This window comes from Trichoderma citrinoviride, assembly GCF_003025115.1.
Source record: "Trichoderma citrinoviride strain TUCIM 6016 unplaced genomic scaffold BBK36scaffold_17, whole genome shotgun sequence".
NCBI classification, from domain to species: domain Eukaryota; kingdom Fungi; phylum Ascomycota; class Sordariomycetes; order Hypocreales; family Hypocreaceae; genus Trichoderma; species Trichoderma citrinoviride.
Window position 1 is genome coordinate 449,496 of NW_020194725.1, and position 20,558 is coordinate 470,053.

Here is a 20,558-nt window from a genome sequence, read left to right on the forward strand (position 1 = left end):
TGCTCCCTGACGGCCCAAGGTTTTACTAGGTATTGATAGCCTCGACGGCCGTTTTGCAAAGTCGCCACCCTCGGGCTGTGGAGAGGTCCAAGAGTCTGGCGTTGGAGGAGCCCGCGGTTCTCGGCTGGTCTTGAAGACATCGGCCAAGATAGACCTCGACTTGGACGCTTGCAGGGGGTTGCTGCGCTGGCCGCCCGTATTCTGCTTCGGTTCGTTACTTTTGTTCGTCTGCGCAGCTTCCGCAGCGGCGGATCTCTGCCGGGCCTGTCGCTCGTGAGGCAGCAAGCCATCAGTCGCAGCTAAAGCGTCAGACGATGTCTCTGCTTTCGCAAATGTGCCCCAACCGCCTGCTCCAGCACTGGAGAATGCGCCTGGGAATCCCCCCGCCCTGGGAGGTCCCTCATTGTTCGCAGAGTTGCTGAGACATGCTGTCCGAGACAGCGATCGGGCCTGACAAGAGAGTGCGGCGCTGCGCGCTTTGCCCAGCTCCCGCAGCGCTGTCAAAGGCCTCGGTGAGGCAGATGAGATGGATAGCGTTCGTTCATGCTGCAGTCCGGCATTAACAGCCAGCTTCTGTCGACAAAATGCGCACACAAAGGAATGGCTGCGATCCTGAAGTATGATGTCAGTTATTGCAACAGCAAGCAGCGTCCAGCAACAGATTGGACACCAATCAAATGGTAGCAGAGGCAAACCTTCCACGCGCGAGCTCTTAACATTTCGACAGAGGATGGCCGCGAAGCTCAACCACAGCTCCCATCGGAATTGAATTAGGATGTTGGTAGAAGTGGCGTGTTTGGGTGAAAGAGAGATTGAATATTGCTGGTCGGCAGCTCTCGTTCGAGGTTAGCGGGTTATCTTTTTTTCTTTTTTTTTTCCTTCTCCAAGCTCGAGGTTGCAGTACACTTACCATTTTGGAGGGGCATCTCGGGATAAGATTGTCCGTGACTTCAGAGAAGCACTTACAGTATTCGAGGGCTTTATCCCACTGCAATGTTCCTGGCAATATTACCAATCTACCTACTGTATCTGTAACATTACCGCAACAGAGCGACATTCTTTATATCATTCTCATCATCCACAAAACTTACATCCCTTACGTGCAGTCTCGGGTAGCAGCTGAAAGTAACGGGTACATGTAGGATCTGCCGCCACTAACCCAAAGGGGAACTGCTGAGAAAGCTTGCCACGAAGCTCAACCTGGTCTTTCAGATGACGAGAGCACACGACATCTTATACAGAAGATACTCGGCTTGATGCTTGAGTGTCCCAGCTTAATCTTACATGCGTATCAACATCCTCATCATTTCTTTTTTATGAATCAATTGGTTCATTCTGGAAGCATTGGGGCGATTTCTCTGTGGATACGCGTACAGACAGCTTACAAGGCGGTCGGCGTCTGAATTTTGCTGGGGCCAACAATACAACATGTCCCCTTGAAGCTTCACCCACCTCCCTCTCACTCGCAACTCATCTACACAGCCCTTCTCACCACCAATTTGGCTTGACCAACGTCAGCCATAAGAAAGGCGCAATTATGGCTCCCGCCAAAAGAAGCGGCAAGCAGAAGCAACCCGCTGCCGCATCGTCCGGCAGCAATGGCAACCCCCCGGCGCCCTTCAAGCGGCCCCCTGAGGTCCTGGAGCCCTTCATCCGCGAGCTGAATCAGAAGCACATCTACATCACCCACATCGACGCCAAGCCCGCCGCCTTCAAGCGCAAGATGTTCCTCGTGCCCGTGGCCATGAACGTCGCCGTGGCCCTTGCCTTTGTCTGGCGCATGTACGCCATCCTGCCCTTCTACTGGAAGATCCTCATGTCCGGCTGGGGTCACCCTAACGAGACCACGTTCCCCTTCCACGAGGCCACCTGGTCCGAGCTGGGCTGGGAGGTCTGGAAGCGCGGCATCGTCATGTTCATCGACTTCATGCTCTTCGTCTTCGTCTGGCCCTGGCCCGTCGAGTTCACCATGGCCACGGCCCACGGCAACCCGGCGCGCTGGCGCTGGAACGTCGGCTTCCGCGACAAGGAGATCTACGTCCGCCGCAGCCGCGACTGGGACAGGATGCTGCGCGACATCTTCAAGGACGCCGACTCCAACAAGATCCTGCTCGCCTACACCCAGCAGGCCACGTCGCCCATGCTGCAGGAGCAGAAGACGGGCTACCTCCTCATGAACGACAAGTGGGACCTCGACTGGAACCTCATGGTCCTGGCCCACAAGATGGTCGACAAGAAGGAGGCCGCGCTCGACGCCTTCAGGAACGTCATTCTCGTCTACCACCAGGACTACGGCTGGATCTGCCACGACCTCAAGCAGGGCATCGCCGCCGAGGAGGACGAGAGGAGGAGGCAAGTCTTTGCCTTCCGCGACGCCCTCACGGCTCTGGGCAAGGAGAACCTGTTTTACCGCTGGATCGAGATTGTGCAGTTTGAGTCGACTCAGCCAGGGGGTTTTGGCCGGGAGAAGCAGGAGGCGGCGGCCAAGAAGATCCGTGAGCTCTTTGAAGCCGAAGGCATCGACTTTGACGAACTTTGGAAAGACGCCGTTGGCACCAAGGCATGAGGACTTGCTCATCTCCGTGGGCAAGTCAGTGGGAAAGCAAATTAAAGTTACTTATATGGCCATGTAAGGGATTTGCTGGTGAGGGAAACTTATCATGAAAAAATTGTCATGTATATTAAATGCCTACCTACAAAACAAATAGCAAGTAGCTGGGACTGTAGCTTTAATGGGATCTACTGTCGATATACTCTTCATCTTCTACGCCTTCGGTCTTTGATCGCGAGTAACACATAGCGCAATAACACCTCAAACTCACCGCTTCGTAACATAGTGACGCCATGAAAAAATGCCCTGAAGCCATGCAGCTCCAAGGCGCGCTCGATCTCTCTCTTTTGATGCCAAGAAAGGGCCAGAAAAAAAGAAAAAAGAAGGGCACCCGTCTGGAATCGAACCCCGACCTTTTGGAAGAAACAGGCGCTGCGAGGGCGTCCAAAGATACCTGCGCTCAGAGTACCTTTGGACACAGCTGCCATGGCCGTAATCCCACCACCCTCAACACCACACTCAACACTACGCACCATCGAGGCGGCGACGCAGCTTGATCTTCACAACGAAATGAAAGAAAAAAAAGACGGTGAAGAAGAACAACTCAAATGCAAAGAATTGGAAAAGAAAAGCAAAAAAAATAATGCGCCCAGCGACTCTCTCTTATCAGCGGAGGTCCTACTGCGCGCCCGCGGGTATTTCTTTGCGGGTACCCGTAGCCCGAGCGCCGACAGGAGGGGCTTTCCGTCGGGTAACCCAAGGCTGGGGGCCGTGTCTGAGAGTTCCTCACCTGGAAGTGCCATCAGCCGTTCGAGCCGCGCAAGCTGGGGAAGCCCCCCCAACTTCCACCGTCACTCGATCCGACTGCGCCACTCCCAAGTGGGTAGCTCGCTGTTGATAGGCATTGAGCAGTTTTGATATATAAGGGACTGGAACTTGGCAGCTGGCAAATGGTGCAGCGCTGCAGGAGTCTGGTGCAGCCGTCGCCAGCGCCAGTCAAGCTGCGACCGTAGATGGCGATGGCAAGGTTTTGCAGCCATAGTGCACGTCGTTTGAAGGACACCAAGGCGATGCCGCTATCCTTGTTGCTTGAGGTAGAGGAAGAGCTGAAGGCCTGAATAGAGTGTGCATCCATATGTGCTGTTCTGCCTAAGGAGGTGAAGTTAGTATACAAGTCATGCCAAAGAACCAGGCCCAGCTGTGCCGTGAAAGAGCGCCTACCGGCTTGAAGCAAGTATCCATGCAGACACTTTGGCGGCATGATGCTTCCAGCATCAATGTCTGCTCAAAGATGTTCATGCATGCAATCACTTGTGTGCATGAGACAATCCCCGGCCTTTGTCATCCGGGACTCTGGCATGATCCATCTTCGTGTTGAACCCAGATGGCAAGAAGAGGATTTCCATCGTGCCGTATTTCAAGTATTGATAGGCTCGGAGTATATGAGCTCACTGAACCAACAACTAGCATCAAAAAGCTCGGACGTCGTGAGAAGCGACTATCATCTGTCCAAGTTGTTCGCCCTCGGACTACCATGCTGCGAGGTCCATCGTGCATGGCCCACGACTGCTGCTGCGGCATACTGTGGTTGATTGCTCTAGAACTTGTCAGGTCCTCATATACGGATGCCGCATGGCATTGCTGGAAGGGATCATTGAGGTCGAAGACAGTCATGATAGCTGAAAAGCCGTGCGCGCGCCATTCTTCGTGTCCACGACTTGGATGTCTCCGGAAGCGAAAGAGAAGCAGATCTGAACGATGCTGTTCGCTTCAAGCAGGACCAGTAACAGAGACGTGTACAATATGCCTCGCAGGCCGGATATCGCGAATGGAAAAGTCAATGGCCTTGGTGGTGTCGAGCAGCAATCTTGCGTCGACGTTGAGAGTGGAGAAGCGATCTCTTTTTATCTTTACGTGGCTTTTCTCGCGGACTCGGCTACCGAATCGGGCAAGTGCTTCGCCTACTTCCTGCCCAGGGCCGAGTGAGGCTCAGCACAGGCGCAGAAGCGATCAAAATGGCTGGCAAGCACATCGAATGCTTTTATTCGCACCTGCCTGGGCTTGTGACCGTAACTGTATAGGTAGTTGAAGTTGATATGGAGATGCCATCAACGTCGTTGATTGAGGCTGTTTTCAGCGACCTTTCTAGGTATGTGCCAATCATGGGAGGAACATCTACTGATGCGACTAGCGAAGCGTCTCTTTGTTACTCTTTTTCTACTCTCAGGCTTACTCAACACGCGTATAAATAGAATAGCTGCGTCTTCAACTGTAACCTCGATACAGAGTGCCAGGCTGCGATACAGTGCACGTACTCCGTAGTTCCAACCTCTGCAACTTGTACGAGCAGTCAACACTTTATCAGTGTCTGAGACATGTTCAGAACGGCACGGCCTTGTATTAGTCGTAGCTCTGCGAGCGTCTCCGTCACCCATCTTTATACTATCGACCTAGTACTCATCGCGTCACCTGTCTCATATTGAGTCCTGATATCTGCTCCTCTCCAACACAGCCCGCTTCTAAGACGAGATACGGCCGACCACATCAGTAGCCAAGAAACCTTGCTTGCTCGTCATCATAGATCTACTATGCCTACTCGGTCAATGATTTCTGATCAATTCCCACTCCAGCTCCCCAATTGCCACCAAAATCTTTGTATCACCAACACCCTCCCTTGATGGCTCTCTCGAGGCGTCGTAATAAAAGTTGCGCCACTGCTCCGTAGCCCATCTCAATTCAGTTGGCTCAGGCCTATTGATCCAGCGGCTAGGCGTCCCGTCTAGCGCTGTTTCTGCCCTCCATGGCGCTGGAAAATCCCCCCCTCCATCCCTGCTGCGACACCGAGCCTCAAGTGGCCCAATCAGTGACGCGGCCCACCAGCAGCAACCAGAACAAGGGACCTCGTCTCTCCTGCTTAGACGCCTGTGGACCTTTCGCAGATTTGCCTGAGCCATACTGCGGACTTGTACCGATACAGCTGCAACTTTCTCGTGCGTGACCGCGCTGTGCACCATCGGCCTGCGGTCCGTTCCTCGTCGTTCTCTTGCGGCATTGACTGTTGACTCGCATTCTGCTCGAACCCCGCGTCTGCTGCCTCAACGACCGCTGCTTCTCACCGACTCGTGCCTGGTCTGGGGCTGGGCTCCTTCGACGATCGACGACCGACGACCGCTCTGCCAGAATCGGCGCATCCCTCCCCTAATCAACGCCTCATCCGAACGCCCAGCATGTCCTCGTCAGGCCTGACGCGACGCCGTGGAGCCGGCGGCGGCGCTGGAACCGAGGGCGAGAGCAGCAACGGCGTGTCGAGGACCAATTCGACCCGGGACGCTCGAGACAGCGCCCCCGAGACGAGCTACGAGAGCGGCGAGAATGGCCACAAGATTGCCTTTGACCCCCGAGACATCAGCGAGTCGGCCGAGCGGAGCAAGCAGCCCAAGCTGACCATGATGGAGGAGGTGCTGCTGCTCGGCCTCAAGGACAAGCAGGTACGCGGTCATACTCTGCAACTCTGACTCTGGATAAGACCCAATTGCTAATCTGAGCCCTTGCTAATTTGCTGCCATCAGGGGTACCTCTCGTTCTGGAACGACAACATCTCGTACGCGCTTCGAGGATGCATCGTGCTCGAGCTTGCGTTCCGCGGGCGCATCGCCATGGAGAAGGACCCGGCGCGGCGACGGTTCCCCTTGGCCGACCGAAACATTGAAGTGATAGACGATACCCTCACCGGCGAGGTGCTGCTCGACGAGGCGCTCAAGATGATGAAGCAGAGCGAGAAGATGAGCGTCAGCTCCTGGATTGATCTGATGAGCGGTACTTTTTGCCTCCCCCGCCCCGCGTCCAGCTCCTTTTTTTTTTAAATGTCAACTGCCCGTTCACGCTGCTGCTGTCCTCCTGCTGCTACGGCGGCGACGTTGACACAGAACGAACAATCTCACCCATATGTACATGCAATCAGTGCCGCGGCTAATGCTCTGAGCCAGGCGAGACTTGGAACCTGATGAAGATAGGATACCAGCTCAAGCAGGTCCGCGAACGATTAGCCAAGGGCCTGGTCGACAAGGGCATCCTACGGACGGAGAAGCGTAACTTCCTTCTCTTCGACATGGCCACCCACCCCGTCGCCGACGGCGGCGCAAAGGAGGAGATCCGCCGCCGCGTGCGCAACGTCCTGACCCAGCGCACCGTCGTCCTCAACGGCAGCCAGTTCCTGCCCGAGAACCTCGAGTTCCGCTACCTGCGCACCGTCGCCATGGTGTGTGCCGCCTACGCCGCCAACGTGCTGGAGAATGCGCTGTCCTCGCTGGGCCACGAGGCGCGGGAGCGGGCGTTTGCGCAGACGGACGAGCTGCTGGCGGACTACAGCCAGTTCCCCTTTGGAAAGAAGGCCACGGGCAATGGCATCGGAGCCAACCTCCCGCAGGTCATTGCCGAGGTGAGATGACGACGCACACACACACACACAAACTGTGGGCCAACGGGGCGGTTTATGCTAATTGAGGATGTGGTACAGGAGGTGAACAAGGCCAAGGACAAAGAACTGCAGCTCGAAATCGTGGCTGCCTGCCTGAGCGTCTTCACCAGACTCGACTCGCTCCTATAAACGAATCCCGACAAAAAGGCTCCTGACGACCGACCACTATACATTTTTCTAATTCGAGCTTGATGATGACAACAGAAGACCAAAGGCTCCCCATCGATTGCCTTTCCATTCACGGATACAGCTCTCTTGAAAAATTCCCACTACTCGCCCCTACCACTCGCCTTCTTCTGTCGTCCTTCGTAACGGGGGGCTCTCAAAATATTGCAAGAAAAAGAAAAAAAAAACAACCCCCTTGATATCCGACCACATCTTGCCTTCGCTGTCACGTTATTTGAGAAAGATGGAGAGGGAAAATGATGCGGATTCATCCTCTTGTTTATGTTCATGCTATTTTTTCTGCTGCTGTTGGAGGCTTTTTACCGGCTGGTACGAAATACGACCACATAAAGGATGATGGCGAGGGGGGGCATATCATGAGATGGAAGGGGGGGAGCTTATAAAGAAGGAGGCGGGGCTGAAACAAACCAAAACAGAGAGAGAGAGAGAGAGATTCGGGAAATGAGAGTTTGTCTAGATGGTGATTTTTCTTTTCTTATTAATTTTATTCGATTTTTTTCTTTCTCTTTTCTTGTTTTCTTACTTGGTCTTGAAAAAAAAACTGTTGCTGCTTCTTGTAGGTTGGAGGGGGGACATGGATGGAAAAGGTGGGGGGAGAGAAAAAAGGCCTGGACGGATGTATGAAGGAAACAACTTGGGTGATCTAGGACATAGTTTGTCTGTATGTATGCATGTATGCCTTTGCGTATGGAGGTTTTGTTTCCTCATTGATGCTGGAAATGGGGGCGGAGAAAAAACGCAATGAAGTAACAAAACCACTGAGAAAACAGCCCTCACGAAGACGGATAAGAGAGAGTCATGAAACGCAGGTGCGAGAAAAACATGTTCGGGACAAAAGGAACAGACGTAGACCCAGGCCAAGGCTAATATTATTACACGATATAAAAGGAACTTGTGCCAGCTTTGTCTTCCCGTCGTTTGTTCGTTCCCACATCCCATCATTCCCCCAAATCATCAATCACTTGCGCTTCCCGCCCACCCCAAAGCTCCCCTCAAAGCCGGGCCGGCCGCCCTTCTTCTTGGAGGCGCCGCCCTTCTTCTTCTTGCCCGACCGCCGCAGCAGCTTGTCCTCGCGCCGCTGCTTGATGTTCTCCTCGCGCTTCTTCTGCTTCTCGCGCTGCGCCTGGGCGACGCCCGTCGCGCGCTCCTTCCACGCCTTCTCGCTCTTCTTCTTGGCCGCCTCCTTGCGCTTCACGGCCTTCTTGAGCAGGGCCTCGTCGTCGCGGATCTTCTCGCCCTCGGCGCGGCGCCGCGCGTTGAGCCACGTCTCCTTCTCCTCAATGTCCTGGCGCTTCTCCGCGTCGAGCTCCTCGATGCGCTTCTTCTCGTGCTGCACCTTGAGCAGGGCCGTCTTGGGGTCCGACGGCCCCTTCTTCTTGCCCCTGTTGAGGAAGTAGCCGAGGTCGTGCGACATCTGCGTGCCGTCCGCAAACGCCACCCGCCCAAAGGCGAAGGACCCCTGAGCGGCGGCGTCGTCGAGGCTGACGTTGGGGCTCATGACGCCCGGCGAGTTGGACGCCAGCGCCTCCTCGCGCTTCTTCTGCGCCTCCTCCTTTGCCAGCTGCCGCAGCTCCTTCTTGTGGGCCTTTCGCTGGGCTTCTTTTGCTCTCCTCGCCTCGATGAGCTCTTGCCTTGTGCGAATGGGCTTGCCGTTCGTCCCGTCGGCCTTTCTGGCCGCGCGGAGAGCCTCGATCTTGGCGGCAAGACGAGCTCTCAGGGCGGTTGTGTCTGCAGGGATCTTGAGGTGCTTGGGCTTTTCTGACGGGGCGACTTCGGAGATGGATGTGGTGGTGCTGGCGGGCTCTGTTGATGTGGGCTGGGTGCCGTTGGGAGTCTCGGTAGAGTCAAAGGTGGGAGAGTGTAGTTCGGAGTCGGGGGCCGACACAGCGCTGCCGTCGTCTTCTCTCTGCAGGCCAGAGAAGTCTAGGGAGGGGTCAAGGCCGTCCTGCTGATCTTGCATGATCTCGTCCTCCGCCTTGTCAGAGGCTTTCACATCAACGTTCTGTGATTTCGATGGAGTCGGCTGGGGTTTTGAGGGTGTAGCTGCTTCCTTTGCCGCTTTCTTGTTCTTCTGCTTCTTCGACGCAGGCGTGCTGGTGGTGGTGGTGGTCTCGGTGGCTCCCTTGACTGGGGTCTTGGCCGGCGTCTTGGCTGGGGTTGCTGCTGCTGCTGCTGCTTCGCCCGACTCCTGCTTCATCTTCTTCTCGGCCTTCTTCTCAGCCTTTTTCTCCCGCTTCGCCGCTCGCTTCTCCTCTTTTCTTGACAGCTTCGGCGTAGCCTCAACATCTCGTGCCTCATCTTCAGCCTCACCGTTGCCCTCCTCGGCTTCCACGTCGCCGTTGGTCTTGGCCTTCTTCTGCGGCATGTCAGGGTTCTTCCGCTTCAAGCCTTCGAGGGGCTTCTCAGTCTCGACGCCAGCGATGGGCTCGTACGCCTCCTCGGGCTCGTTGTCGTCCTGCTCCATCTCCCGCAGCTTCCGCTTGTTCTTGGCTCGCTCGTCCATGATTTCCTTGGCATTGCGGTTCAAGGCGCTGTCGGGGTCTAGCTTGGCTCTGCGGGCGGCTGCGGCCTCCTGTTTCGTCTGCTTCTCCTTTTTCCATTGATCCTACAAGGTCGAGATAACGTCAGCCCTGGGTCCTTCCAATAGCTTCACCGGCATCTTCTCATCGAGCAAGCAGGTGTCTGGGTAATCTACTGAATGGAGAGTGCAAGAACTCGGTAGGGCGGGAGTCGGTCAACGTACGCTTGTGTCTTCGCCGTAGTACATCTTGGCCGGGATCAGGCTCAGCAGGCCATCGAACGCCTTGGCATGATCGCGCAGGCGATCCTAACGAGCCATGTCAGCGAATTGATTTGCGCATTCTCGCCTTGCCCAGCTTCCCTTGCCTGTGCATCTTTGCAACGACCGGTCGGGCTGAGCAAATGCAGCGGAGGTTTGAAAAAACGAACCTGCAGCGAGGAATCCGCCATCGTAGCTTCAGTTATCGTGAGGAAACGCAGTATATCCACAGAGAAAGAATCACAATATGCGAACGACGAAGGGCGTCTAGACTTGGGAAATCTGGCGACGGGCGGCTGATTGAATCCGCAGCCAGCAACGTAGAAAAAGTGCAGAGGAATCGCTGGTGGTCTTGGTTGTGAGGTGATGTTTTTTTTTCCTCTCTTCCTGCCACTGTCTTGCTGGGATGGAACTTTTCCTGAATTTTTCGGGGTGTCCGCAATTTTTTTTTCCGCTTTAGCTGTACCGCGAATCTGGCTGTGGGGTAGCCGCCTACTTGCCAGGTACTACTACTACTACTTGCCTAGCGGAACCGCGCATGCGCTGCAAAAACCGAGATTCATGATATTGAATCGAATTATGGGATGGACATTTCATGAGATATGGCATCACGAGTTTTGATACAGGTAAAGCATTGAAGATCTGTGTTAGGACATCTCAATGAGAATTTGATGACGATTATCTGCAGTCTGCAGTCTCTCGTCGTTCAGGCGCCATGATATCAAGACAAGCTGAAGCAGGGGTCACGAGAGCATCAAGTAACTCGCGTATAATGGCGACAGAACAGCTGGCGGAACCAACTTTAACAAGGCCATGTTCAGTAGCTCCAACTACCTGTACCCGTCAGGCAGTCCGATTACACCCCCTTGGCTTCTTGGATTGCGAAACATCTAACCAGATCTAGCCCGCGGTCGTCAAAAGCCAAGCCATAGAAGATGATTATTTCTTTTTGCTGGCCTTCTTCGGGCCAAGGGCCGCCGCTCGCAGCTTGGCCTCTCTGGCTTCGATTTCGGCCCTCCGCTCTCTCTCCCGCTCTTCCTTCTCTTCCTTCTCAGCCTATAAGGGGGGGAAGTTCTCATGTTAGCCATCGTAGCAATGATACAAAACATGTAGAGAGCCAAAAGTTCTGAATCGAAAGGGAAAAGTCTTACCTGTCTCCTAGCGGCATCAGCCTCGCGCTGTGCACGGATGGCCTTGAGGCGGGCAATATCCGCCTTGGCCTCGTCCGTCTTGCCCTCGGCATGCAGCTTCATGTACCTCTCCTTGGCGGCCGCCGCCTCGGCCGCTTCCCTCTCGCGCCGGCTGGCAGGCAGCTTCTTGACGCCCTCGGTGATGGCGTCGACGTCCGCGGCGGCCTTGGAGGCCTGCTTGCGGGCCGAGGAAGAGTGGTTCGGGTTGGCGGGCAGGTCCAAGTCGCTCTCCTCGTCGCTTGAAGAGGGCATGTCGCCGACCTCGACCTGGCGGCTCTTCTGCTTGGCTATCGCGGCCTCTTTCCGGGCCTTCTTCTGCGCTTTCCGGTCTTCGCGGTTGGCGGCCTCGGCGGCTAGTTGGGCGGCCGGCTTGCTCTCGTCTTCCTCCTCGGACTCCTCTTCGGACGACTCCTCGGACTCGTCTTCCTCGCTGTTGACCTGGGCGTCGTCACCCCACATGCTCACCGCATTGCCCTCGGAGTCGATAGGCTGGAGATTGCGGGAGAAGTGCTTGCCGCCTGGTTTTGGCGCAGAGTTTCGAGTTAGCTCACATGATGCAACGGCGCAACACGCATTTGCTTTCGTTCAAAGCAAAAATAGCAGCAAAAGACTCGGACGTAGTGGTTGAACTTGCCTCCTCTGGTGAATTTTCGGAACTTGCCGCCGCGGCCACGCGAGCTCGATCCAGGAGCACCAGCAGGCATGTTGGATGGGGAAGATTGTCAAGGGCTATTTAGCGAGAAGATGTGCGTTTTTCGTAGGCGCCGTGTATGAGTGCGTCTGGGTCTGTTCGTGGGAAGATAGAAAAGGAGAGAGAGTGTGTGTGTAGGCGTTGGAAATGGATGCGCTTCGAGCTGGCAAACTGCGGCTTTGCGCTTCTTCGAGGCTGCGCACAACTTTATCACAATCGCTCGTCGAGTCACCAGTGGCCCGGCGGCGGGGTAGCGGGGTACTTGTACGGTACTTGCACGCCCACCTCAGCCTTGCTCACCTTGCACAAGAGACACACAGCAAACCTCTGAAAGCTCTACTCTCATTCTGTTCTTCCTTTGTCCCTCGGAGGGTTCTTTGGTCGAGTCCGTCACTGTAGTGCAGCTGTATGACTCACAAAGATTATCGCTGGCACATTGACGCTTGAGCATCTCCTGCAACAAGCTTCAAGGATTGTTCGTCCAACTGCCATCAACTGACTTCGGGTTGGACCCTTGACAGGGCAGGTAGCGTTGTAGCACTAAGGTACTTTGTTGCAGACCAGGCCCTTTAGGCGTTGAAATCGACGGGAGACGATTGGTCGACTGGGCCGCAACCACCACAGAGGCCAAGCTCTAACATCTGCAGTCATCGTATCGTGCAAGTACCTAGGTATCCTGACGCTCTCAATGGTGATGACTCTCTCGGTTTGAAGACATGCAAGTCTATAGAATGCTAAAATCCGGTAATCAAGTCTTCAAATTACATTGACTGACAACAAAAAAAGCCACAAGTGCCCTTGACAAAAAACTTCAAGCCTAACAAAAGCGCAGAACGTCCATGTACAGTACATTGTGCCATAAAACCCTTGCCCATCACCGCACCCACGTTTTTCCGTTCCACCAAAAAAAAAAAATCCACACCAGACTGAATAAAAACGTCCTCACCAGATTTACTTTTTGCTCTTTTTTTCTTTTTTCTTTTTCCTCAGTGAAACCTACTAGAAATATTCCTTCAAATTCACTCTGGCTTTCGACAACCTTTGGATGCGCCTGGAGGGGAAACTGGAGGATAGAACAATTTCTGCTGACTTACCCTCTGTCCTACTATACTCCCCTCTTCGGAGGGTTGCGTTTGGGATAGATAAATTTTTTCGGCGGTACATGCCTTCTTGCTTGACCTTGTTACGTCTTGATACTCTTGTCTCAACGACGACGTTGAGATTGGGAAGCTGCCCTTTTTTTTGGGCGTCTACTCTATATACCGGGAAACGGCTTCCGTGTGACGTGCTTGTCAATCGTAAATCTTGAGGAGATCCAATGCTATGGCTACATTTATTTAGCCAGCCATTCATCCGCATGCCCATGCGCCATCATTCCGCTGCCATGTCTCATCTAGAAAGCGACTGCAGCATTTCGTGCAGCTGCTTCCTCTTCTGCGTCGGCCGCGGGTTTGCCGTTCGAAACCCGTCGCTGAAGGCATGACTGAGTTTCTGAGGCCTGTGCCCGTGGGTGTATTCCTCCCCTTGGCCATTGGATTTCTCTTTCGCGTACCGGCCCGCATCCATCCGGCGGGTGAAGATGTACCGCGCCGTCGAGAACAAGCCCCGGCTCACGTAGGACGGCTTCGAGGCGATGCCTCCTCGCCCGCTGTGGCCTAGAAACAGGCATGCCATGGGCCGCGACGGTAGCACAAACGGACCGGCTACGGCCTGCTTGTCTACGGGAAGGCCTTGGTTCACCATGTCCGTGTCGCCGCTGAGCTGGCCGAGGAACGAGTACAGCCAAAAGGCCCATGCCTCGAAAGCAACGCCGTGGCAAGCGCCCGCTTCTCTGGACGCTGCGTCCGGGTCCCACGAGGGCAGATACACCTTGCCCGTGTCGGTGAGGTAGTCCAGGAGAGGGGGCGCCTCTCCATTGGGAACAAACTTGATGGCACACCGGGAATCGCTGCAGAGCGTCACCAAATCGGCGTCGACACTCTTGATGGAGTCTCGCGTCTTGTTGACGTGTTCGTCTGGGACAAGCAGCATCAGGTTTTTCAGCAAAGAATTCTCGTAGCCACCTGAGAGATCAGTCACCTTCCAGCCGGCTTCGGCTGCCTCTTCCATCGGGTCGTGCCAGCCTTTCTTAGAGCCCGTAACATCAAACAGCGCTAATGAGGGAAACTTGGCGACCCAGCGCAGGCAGTTCTTGGAAGTTGATCGGTCGCCCCAGATCCTCAGAATCCTCAGCATGGGAAAGGGATCCTCCGTCTCCGTCCAGCCGCGGATGAGGTTGTCGCTCACATCCGGGAAGTAACCGCCCGTCTCGTCGGCCGGCTGGATGATCTCCAGCACGCCTAGATTCTTCATGTCTGCTAAGCTGAGCATGTCATGGACGGCAAAGTCGCTGCCGCCGCTCAGCACGAGGTGGGTGATGAACTCCGTCGGCAGAGACGTGAGCGGCGTGGTGTACCATTTGAGGTCACTCGCGTTGGGATGGCAGATGTGCTGTCGAAATCGATAGAGCCCGAGGCTCTTCTCGTCGTCTTCACGTAGCAGCAACGCCGAGAACAGTTTCCAAGCATGGAGGCTTACACCTCTAGACGTAGCTCGTCAGTAACTCATTTTGGCATGGAGCTTTGCGTGAAGAAACCAGCAGCGTGCCGAGCCCAGCTCTCATCGAGCTCGTCGCTGCCGCTCAATCATTTCATCCGTAGAGTGAAAAGGCCAACAAACCTTGCCTCCAGAAAACGCCAGATGCGCCAAACAAGCTGTATGGGCATCGCCCCGAGAAACTCCTCCGACACGTCTCCAATGTTGTCCGCGATGACATTGACGGCCATGTCCATCAGAGACCGCGGGCCTCGGGCGCCGCGAGGCTTGAACAGGGGATACGGCCGCTGCCGTGACCAGTCATGGTCTGAGGTGGCGCTGATCCGGCCTGCGATTGTCCATTCTCGATAGACCTGGCCGGAGGATGGGTCGTAGGTGTTCATGGCCACGCGATGCCACTGGGAGAGAGCCGGTCACGACAGATGGATGCACGGCTAATGGCGATGCTACATGAAGAAGGCCTGATAGACGAGCGTAAGTCAAAGGGAGATGGGCGTGATGGGGTGAATGAAGATATATAAATGGCAAGCCAAGCGGCACTTTTGCAGCCAGGCCAGACCTGGAGAGGCGCCCCGTGATGCTTCGAGTTGATCGTTGCAGCTTTCCTCGAGGTGGCGCATGTGAGTTGTACTAGATAAGGTATGAACTTATAAGGCAGTGCAGCTCTGCTGGGATGTGTCAGCAAGGCGCAAAAGGCGGCAGCTTGTTTCTGGTCCAGATAGTCAACGGGCTACAAACAAGCCATGGCACTGAAGCTGCAGAAACGATGGAAGCCTTCACTGTTGCTTACGCACAGTCGTATTTTTGCCTTCACTGGTGTTTACATACAGTAGTATACTCGCCTTCAAGGTGTTTCATTCATTCATGCAGATAAGCCAGCGCTACCCTAAATCTATCTCCTCCCAAACGCCTGTGCTGGTGTCCAGTCACAGCAAGCTCATGCAGCATCCCATCGGTCATACAACCCGCCGGTTTTGGGTATTATATACATTAGCACGTTGCTTCGTAGTGTTACATCAGATATGACCCCAGCATCCCATCAGCATCGACCGTCTATAGCATGGGCTTCAGGTCCTCGGCGACCGTGAATGGCGCCTCCGTCTTGCTCTTGATCTCGTCTACCGTCACTCCGTCTGCGATCTCGATGAGAGTCAGGCCGTGGGCAAAGTCGACATCGAAAACACCCTAGAGAAAGAGGCATGTTAGCGTGTGGCTCTCGTGAAAACGGACGGCGAACAACAGGGTGAACGAAAAAACACTTACCAGCTCGGTAATGATTCTAGAAACGCACGCGCGGCCAGTGAGCGGGAATGCGCACTGCTTGACAATCTTGGGGTTGCCCTTCTTATCGGTATGCTCCATGGTGACTACGACCTTGGTGGCGCTGGGGTTGCTCACAAGGTCCATGGCGCCTCCAAAGCCCTTGACCTTGCCCGGCAACATCCAGTTGGCCAGGTCGCCAGTCGCGCTGACCTGCATGGCACCAAGGATGGTCAGGTTGATCCTGCCGCTGCGGATCATGCCGAAGCTCTCTTCGCTGCCAAACACTGCGGCGCCGGGTTTCAGAGTGACCGTCTCCTTTCCGGCATTGATCAGGTCGGCGTCCTCCTGGCCCTTCTTCGGGTATGGGCCAAGGCCCAGAATACCGTTCTCAGACTGCAGCTGCACCTCGACCTCGGGGCCGACAAAGCCGGGCGCAAGCATGGGCATGCCAATGCCCAGGTTGGCGTACATGCCGTTCTTGAACTCCTTGGCTGCTCGCTTGACGATTCGCTCCCTCTTGGCCGCAGTCTCGCCCGTCCCCAGGACGGCCTTGGCGTCGGCATCGGTATCCTCCTTGGCCCACGTGTATTTCTCAATATTCTTGGGGCTAGTGCTCTGGATCACGCGCTTCACGTAGATGCCGGGTAGGTGGATGGCCTCGGGAGGGATCTCGCCTGGCTCGACAATGTGCTCGGCCTCGACAATGGTGACTTTGGCGTTGCGGCCCATGGCGCCATTGAAATTGTTGGCCGCCAGGCGGAACTGGCAGTTGCCTAGCTTATCGGCCTTGTACGCCTTGACAAAGGCATAATCGCCGGCAATGCTCTCTTCGAGGAGGTAAGGCTTGCCGTTGAAGACCTTGACATCCTTGGGGTAAGAGTAGACGTCCGGTGAGCCGTCGGGCTTATTCTTTAGCGGCAAATCGCCCGTCTGGACAACGGTTCCAAAGGCCGCGGGTGTGTAGAAAGCAGGAATGCCCTTACCACCGGCTGCGCAACGCTCTGCGAGGGTTCCTTGGGGGGTCAGCTCCAGCTCAACCTGGCCGGTGAGGTACATTGTCTCGAACGTTTTGTTTTCGCCAATGTAGCTAGCAATCATCTTCTTGACCTGCTTCGTCTTGAGAAGCTTGCCGAGACCAGAGCTGTCGGTGCCGGCATTGTTTGACACGGCTGTCAGGCCGGTGATGTCGGGCCTCTTGAGAACCTCATCTATGAGAGTATCGGGGACGCCACAAAGGCCGAATCCACCGCACAATAACGTCGAGTTGGCCTTGAGGTCCTTGATGGCCTCGGCGGCGGACGGCAGCACCTTGTTGATCTCAGCTCGGCGGGCAGTGGCAGAAAATGATCTGGACAAGACAGCAGTGGGCTGGAGCGTGAACCATGTCAGCTCTGACTCCATGAGACGCGGTCATTTTTTCTAATCTACTGGTTTCCCAGACTCACGTTTGTCGCATGGCGCGCAAAGGCGCCGAGGGTCCGCAGGCGCAGAGCTGTAGACGGCATTGTGGAGGGGTAGATGCTGGATCTTGGGGTATCAGAAGCTGGCGTAACTCAGTGTCTGCTTTGCTGCGGCGAGAAGCAAAGTTATAAAGAGATGTGAACACCGCAAAGAGTAGCTGTAGAAGAAAATTCTGGAATTAAACGCAGACTGAAGCGCTTTCGGATACCAGTGACGGCATCAGGCGCGTTATGAAGGCCGCCGAGCGTGTGATGCTTTTGCCGGTATAATAGCCGTCAATGGCCGAACCCACTGCCGCAGGCCCAGTCCCCGCATGGCCAGGAGAGCAGATTCGGGCATTTAGAGTGAGGAGAAGCTGGACCCAGGCCAGGATAGCGGGACAGTTCCGTGGCAAGGATCGGATAGGGGCGGCGGGCGGGTGTGGGGGAGCAGCCACACAGATGGAGAATGGGGTTGGTCGCGGAGAACGATTCCGTGTAAGTTGCATATTACCTACTTGTACGAAACAACAATGTCGTCTGGTTGATAGACGTTGAGCGTCTTGACGAAAAGTAACAGCTTTGCTATTCTTCTGATGTCAGTCGGTGCTCCAAACGCAATGACATTCGCAGACAAACAGAGTCAATCCACAGGGAGCCCCCGCTACCGGCTGTAATGCTCAGGCATACGGATGAGACGGTTCTCAAATGGAACAGCGTTCGGAATCTAATGAGCCACTGCGCCGTCTCTCAGCTAGACGCTCCTGGCCCGGCTTCCGAAGCCGAAGTCAGACCCAGGCGTTTGTTAGAGCAGTCGGCACATGCGGAGCGGGAAATGGCTTTTCCCGGAAGCACGTTCCGATTCCCGTTGCTGAGAGTAAAGATTCATCCGGCGGTGCTGACGGGGAGTTTCAAAGCTGAGTATTGGATTTCATCTCCATGTTTGTTCGTGTAGAGTAAATTGGTGCTTGACGCAGGCAGTTGAAGAGGCGTGATGCCCTAAGACGGTGATGTTTGCGGCACGTGCTGTCAAGCCCTGCACCTGCCTGCAGAAGATCTGGATGCACTTTCCATCAGGCACTTGCCATGATCAAGATGACATAAGGTGCCTCAGGCTGCATTTTCCCCCAGATTCTACACACTACACAAACCTCTATCACCATCTCGATTGCCATCCGTCGTGAACAGATGGAGTCCCTGGCCAGCCTTCGGCAATGGGGCCTGATTCCGAAAAGACGGCCCTTAACTCCCCTCGGCCAAATGTGGAGAGTGCCATTTGTTGCCGGCGGGTGTTTTTCACTCGGCTTACATACCGCCCAAGGTCTGATTCAGCAGAGCCACATGGTCTCCCGAGGACGAAAGCACTTCAGTCGCAATTGATTCCAAAGACTGGCTTGTCGCTGCTTGTAATGTCAACTACATACAATTAGGACCATCCCGCTTCTTGCTCCCAATTCTCAGGTGACGCTCCAGCTTTCAAGCGCCTCAAGCTCTTAAGGGGTATGGCACACAACTTCAATGTTATTGCCCGCCGCATCAATCACAAACGCCGCATAATAACTGGCATGATACGCTCGCAGACCCGGCGCTCCATTGTCCGTCCCTCCCGCCAAAAGGGCCGCCGCGTGGAAGGCGTCCACCGCAGCTCGATCTAAGGAACCGTTGTCAACATAGATCTTCATGGCGAGTACCCAGTCATTGAGTCCACTCTGGACCTCTTACCTTTGGCGCGGAGCGCAAGGTGAGTCTTGGTAACACCCTCCTTCACCCCCTTGACCCAGAGGTCAGCGAGCTTATAGTCTTTGATAGGTTCGAGCTGTGAGCCAAGGCCGGCCGTGTACTCGCCAAACTGATAGGCGATCTGGTATCCGAGAGGCTCGAAGGCCTTGACGTACAGGTCCAAGCACTCCTTGAACTTGTCCTCGGGGACTGCGATGACGGTATGGTCAATCATGGTGAGTTGTGTCTGCAATTGACGACGTTGAAGTTGGTTGTAAAAGGAGCCCTTTTTTTTGATCTCTCTGTTGATTGTTCGTTGAAGTAGTTTCTTGACGAATATATATAGCCCCTATCTCTTGCGGGACTCGGCCTTCGCGAATGCCGAGACGGCTGAGCTCGCTCCTTACAACCCGTGATGGTTAATCCTCCGGTCTGCATGACGAGTCCTGAAACGGTATGTACACATTGCCTGACGAAGCCTGTCTACGAACCGGGTTACTTATCACAAGTATCTGCCTGGCCGACTGACAAGCTGCTTCTCTCGCAGCTCGGCTTCAAGGCTTGAAGCCCTGTGAAGCATCTGTTGCATTTCTGCGGCATAATTGAAGTGGACAACAATCGTTCAGACAAAGCACGCAGCTCCTCATAGCTTTGGCCGTCTCGTGAATTCATGCCGCAGGTTCTTGCATTCACACATGGAGATTATGAAGCGGGCTTTCACCAAGCTCGTATCTTTAGCTCCATCGTGAATGTTGTCACATTTGACAAGGTAGTTTCAGTGGCATAGTAGCGGACGCCTATAATGCATAGCCTCACCGTATGACTCAATGTGGCTCGATGTAATAGGCAGGATCGTGTCCATGTTAACCCCTGGGTATGAGGCGAAGCAATAGGAGATTTAGGCGAGCTTCGCTGGCTTGCATAGAGCACGCTTTGCAACTTCATCCGTCTCCACTTAGTTGAGAGGCAGCCAACTTTACTGAATGCTCTTATGACCGGAGAAAACACCTCAAACCAAATACAAGAAGCTATAATAGGATGGCGACCGGGAGTATAGGCGTTTATTAATGTTTGCAGCCAAGCAATCCGGTGATATGCAACTCAAGCAATGCTGGCGCTTATAAAGTTACTCGAAGGCCACGTTGGTTCCCGAGGATGTTCCCCATAAGCCATCAATATAAGTCGAGACTCTCCTCTTCAATGGCAATTTCATACTTGCTACCACGACGAGTATTGTCTTCTCATTCGTAAATGTGCTCATCTGTTTCATCTCAGTTCCTTGAATACAGGCAGTTTCCAACCCGAACAGGTTCTAATCGCATCCTTCAGTGGTTCGGATTCGCAGAAGTGGGCGAACTAATATGGGTGCCTTAGCCAAGAAATTTATAAAGCTTGAGTAAACTTTGACGAATGGAAATTTACAAAAATTGTGTTGAGAAAGAGAGAAGAATAGAAGTCCTAACTAGACTACACACTTAAGCTTATATCAATCTCTGTAGAGCTGCACAAGGTGCTATTACTTGTTGAAAACTGTAGAGAACGTCAAAGTAAAGCGCCCATTTTAGCACCTGGCCGACTACCTTAGTACATAGGTACGTCCCGATGGCCACGCTAGACCTCTTACGAAAATACCAGCTCTTATCGGCCAGCTTATCGCCCCGCGACTAT

The 20,558-nt window shown here is 54.5% G+C and overlaps 7 protein-coding genes across 7 annotated transcripts; 2 read left to right on the top strand and 5 right to left on the bottom strand.

Annotated features, from left to right (window-relative positions):
• Positions 1-81: 81 nt before the first annotated feature.
• BBK36DRAFT_1096613 (hypothetical protein) lies at positions 82-615 on the bottom strand (the record flags this gene model as incomplete). The annotated part of the gene is made up of 1 exon (XM_024889093.1): positions 82-615. A coding segment is annotated over one exon (534 nt), but the record flags the coding sequence as incomplete, so codon positions are not given.
• A 922-nt stretch (positions 616-1,537) lies between these two features.
• On the top strand, positions 1,538-2,566 carry BBK36DRAFT_1129457 (hypothetical protein; the record flags this gene model as incomplete). The annotated part of the gene is made up of 1 exon (XM_024891739.1): positions 1,538-2,566. The coding sequence occupies one exon, from the start codon at positions 1,538-1,540 to the stop codon at positions 2,564-2,566; it is 1,029 nt and encodes a 342-aa protein (XP_024745756.1).
• Positions 2,567-5,778: 3,212 nt separating this feature from the next.
• Positions 5,779-7,157, top strand: BBK36DRAFT_1129509 (Golgi phospho protein 3; the record flags this gene model as incomplete). The annotated part of the gene is made up of 4 exons (XM_024891744.1): positions 5,779-6,039; positions 6,121-6,367; positions 6,538-6,989; positions 7,068-7,157. 4 exons carry the CDS (start codon positions 5,779-5,781, stop codon positions 7,155-7,157), a joined length of 1,050 nt encoding a protein of 349 aa, XP_024745757.1.
• A 1,015-nt stretch (positions 7,158-8,172) lies between these two features.
• BBK36DRAFT_1129140 (SURF6-domain-containing protein) lies at positions 8,173-10,184 on the bottom strand (the record flags this gene model as incomplete). Its single annotated transcript, XM_024891708.1, has 3 exons — positions 8,173-9,819; positions 9,958-10,041; positions 10,164-10,184. 3 exons carry the CDS (start codon positions 10,182-10,184, stop codon positions 8,173-8,175), a joined length of 1,752 nt encoding a protein of 583 aa, XP_024745758.1.
• A 748-nt stretch (positions 10,185-10,932) lies between these two features.
• BBK36DRAFT_1185358 (hypothetical protein) lies at positions 10,933-11,887 on the bottom strand (the record flags this gene model as incomplete). Its single annotated transcript, XM_024896439.1, has 3 exons — positions 10,933-11,049; positions 11,145-11,693; positions 11,795-11,887. The coding sequence occupies 3 exons, from the start codon at positions 11,885-11,887 to the stop codon at positions 10,933-10,935; spliced, it is 759 nt and encodes a 252-aa protein (XP_024745759.1).
• A 1,376-nt stretch (positions 11,888-13,263) lies between these two features.
• BBK36DRAFT_1172630 (coenzyme A transferase) lies at positions 13,264-17,237 on the bottom strand (the record flags this gene model as incomplete). The annotated part of the gene is made up of 6 exons (XM_024895755.1): positions 13,264-13,372; positions 13,427-14,455; positions 14,593-14,597; positions 15,553-15,654; positions 15,733-17,100; positions 17,178-17,237. The coding sequence occupies 6 exons, from the start codon at positions 17,235-17,237 to the stop codon at positions 13,264-13,266; spliced, it is 2,673 nt and encodes an 890-aa protein (XP_024745760.1).
• Positions 17,238-18,664: 1,427 nt separating this feature from the next.
• On the bottom strand, positions 18,665-19,125 carry BBK36DRAFT_1129419 (hypothetical protein; the record flags this gene model as incomplete). Its single annotated transcript, XM_024891734.1, has 2 exons — positions 18,665-18,822; positions 18,894-19,125. 2 exons carry the CDS (start codon positions 19,123-19,125, stop codon positions 18,665-18,667), a joined length of 390 nt encoding a protein of 129 aa, XP_024745761.1.
• Between the last annotated feature and the right edge of the window lie 1,433 nt (positions 19,126-20,558).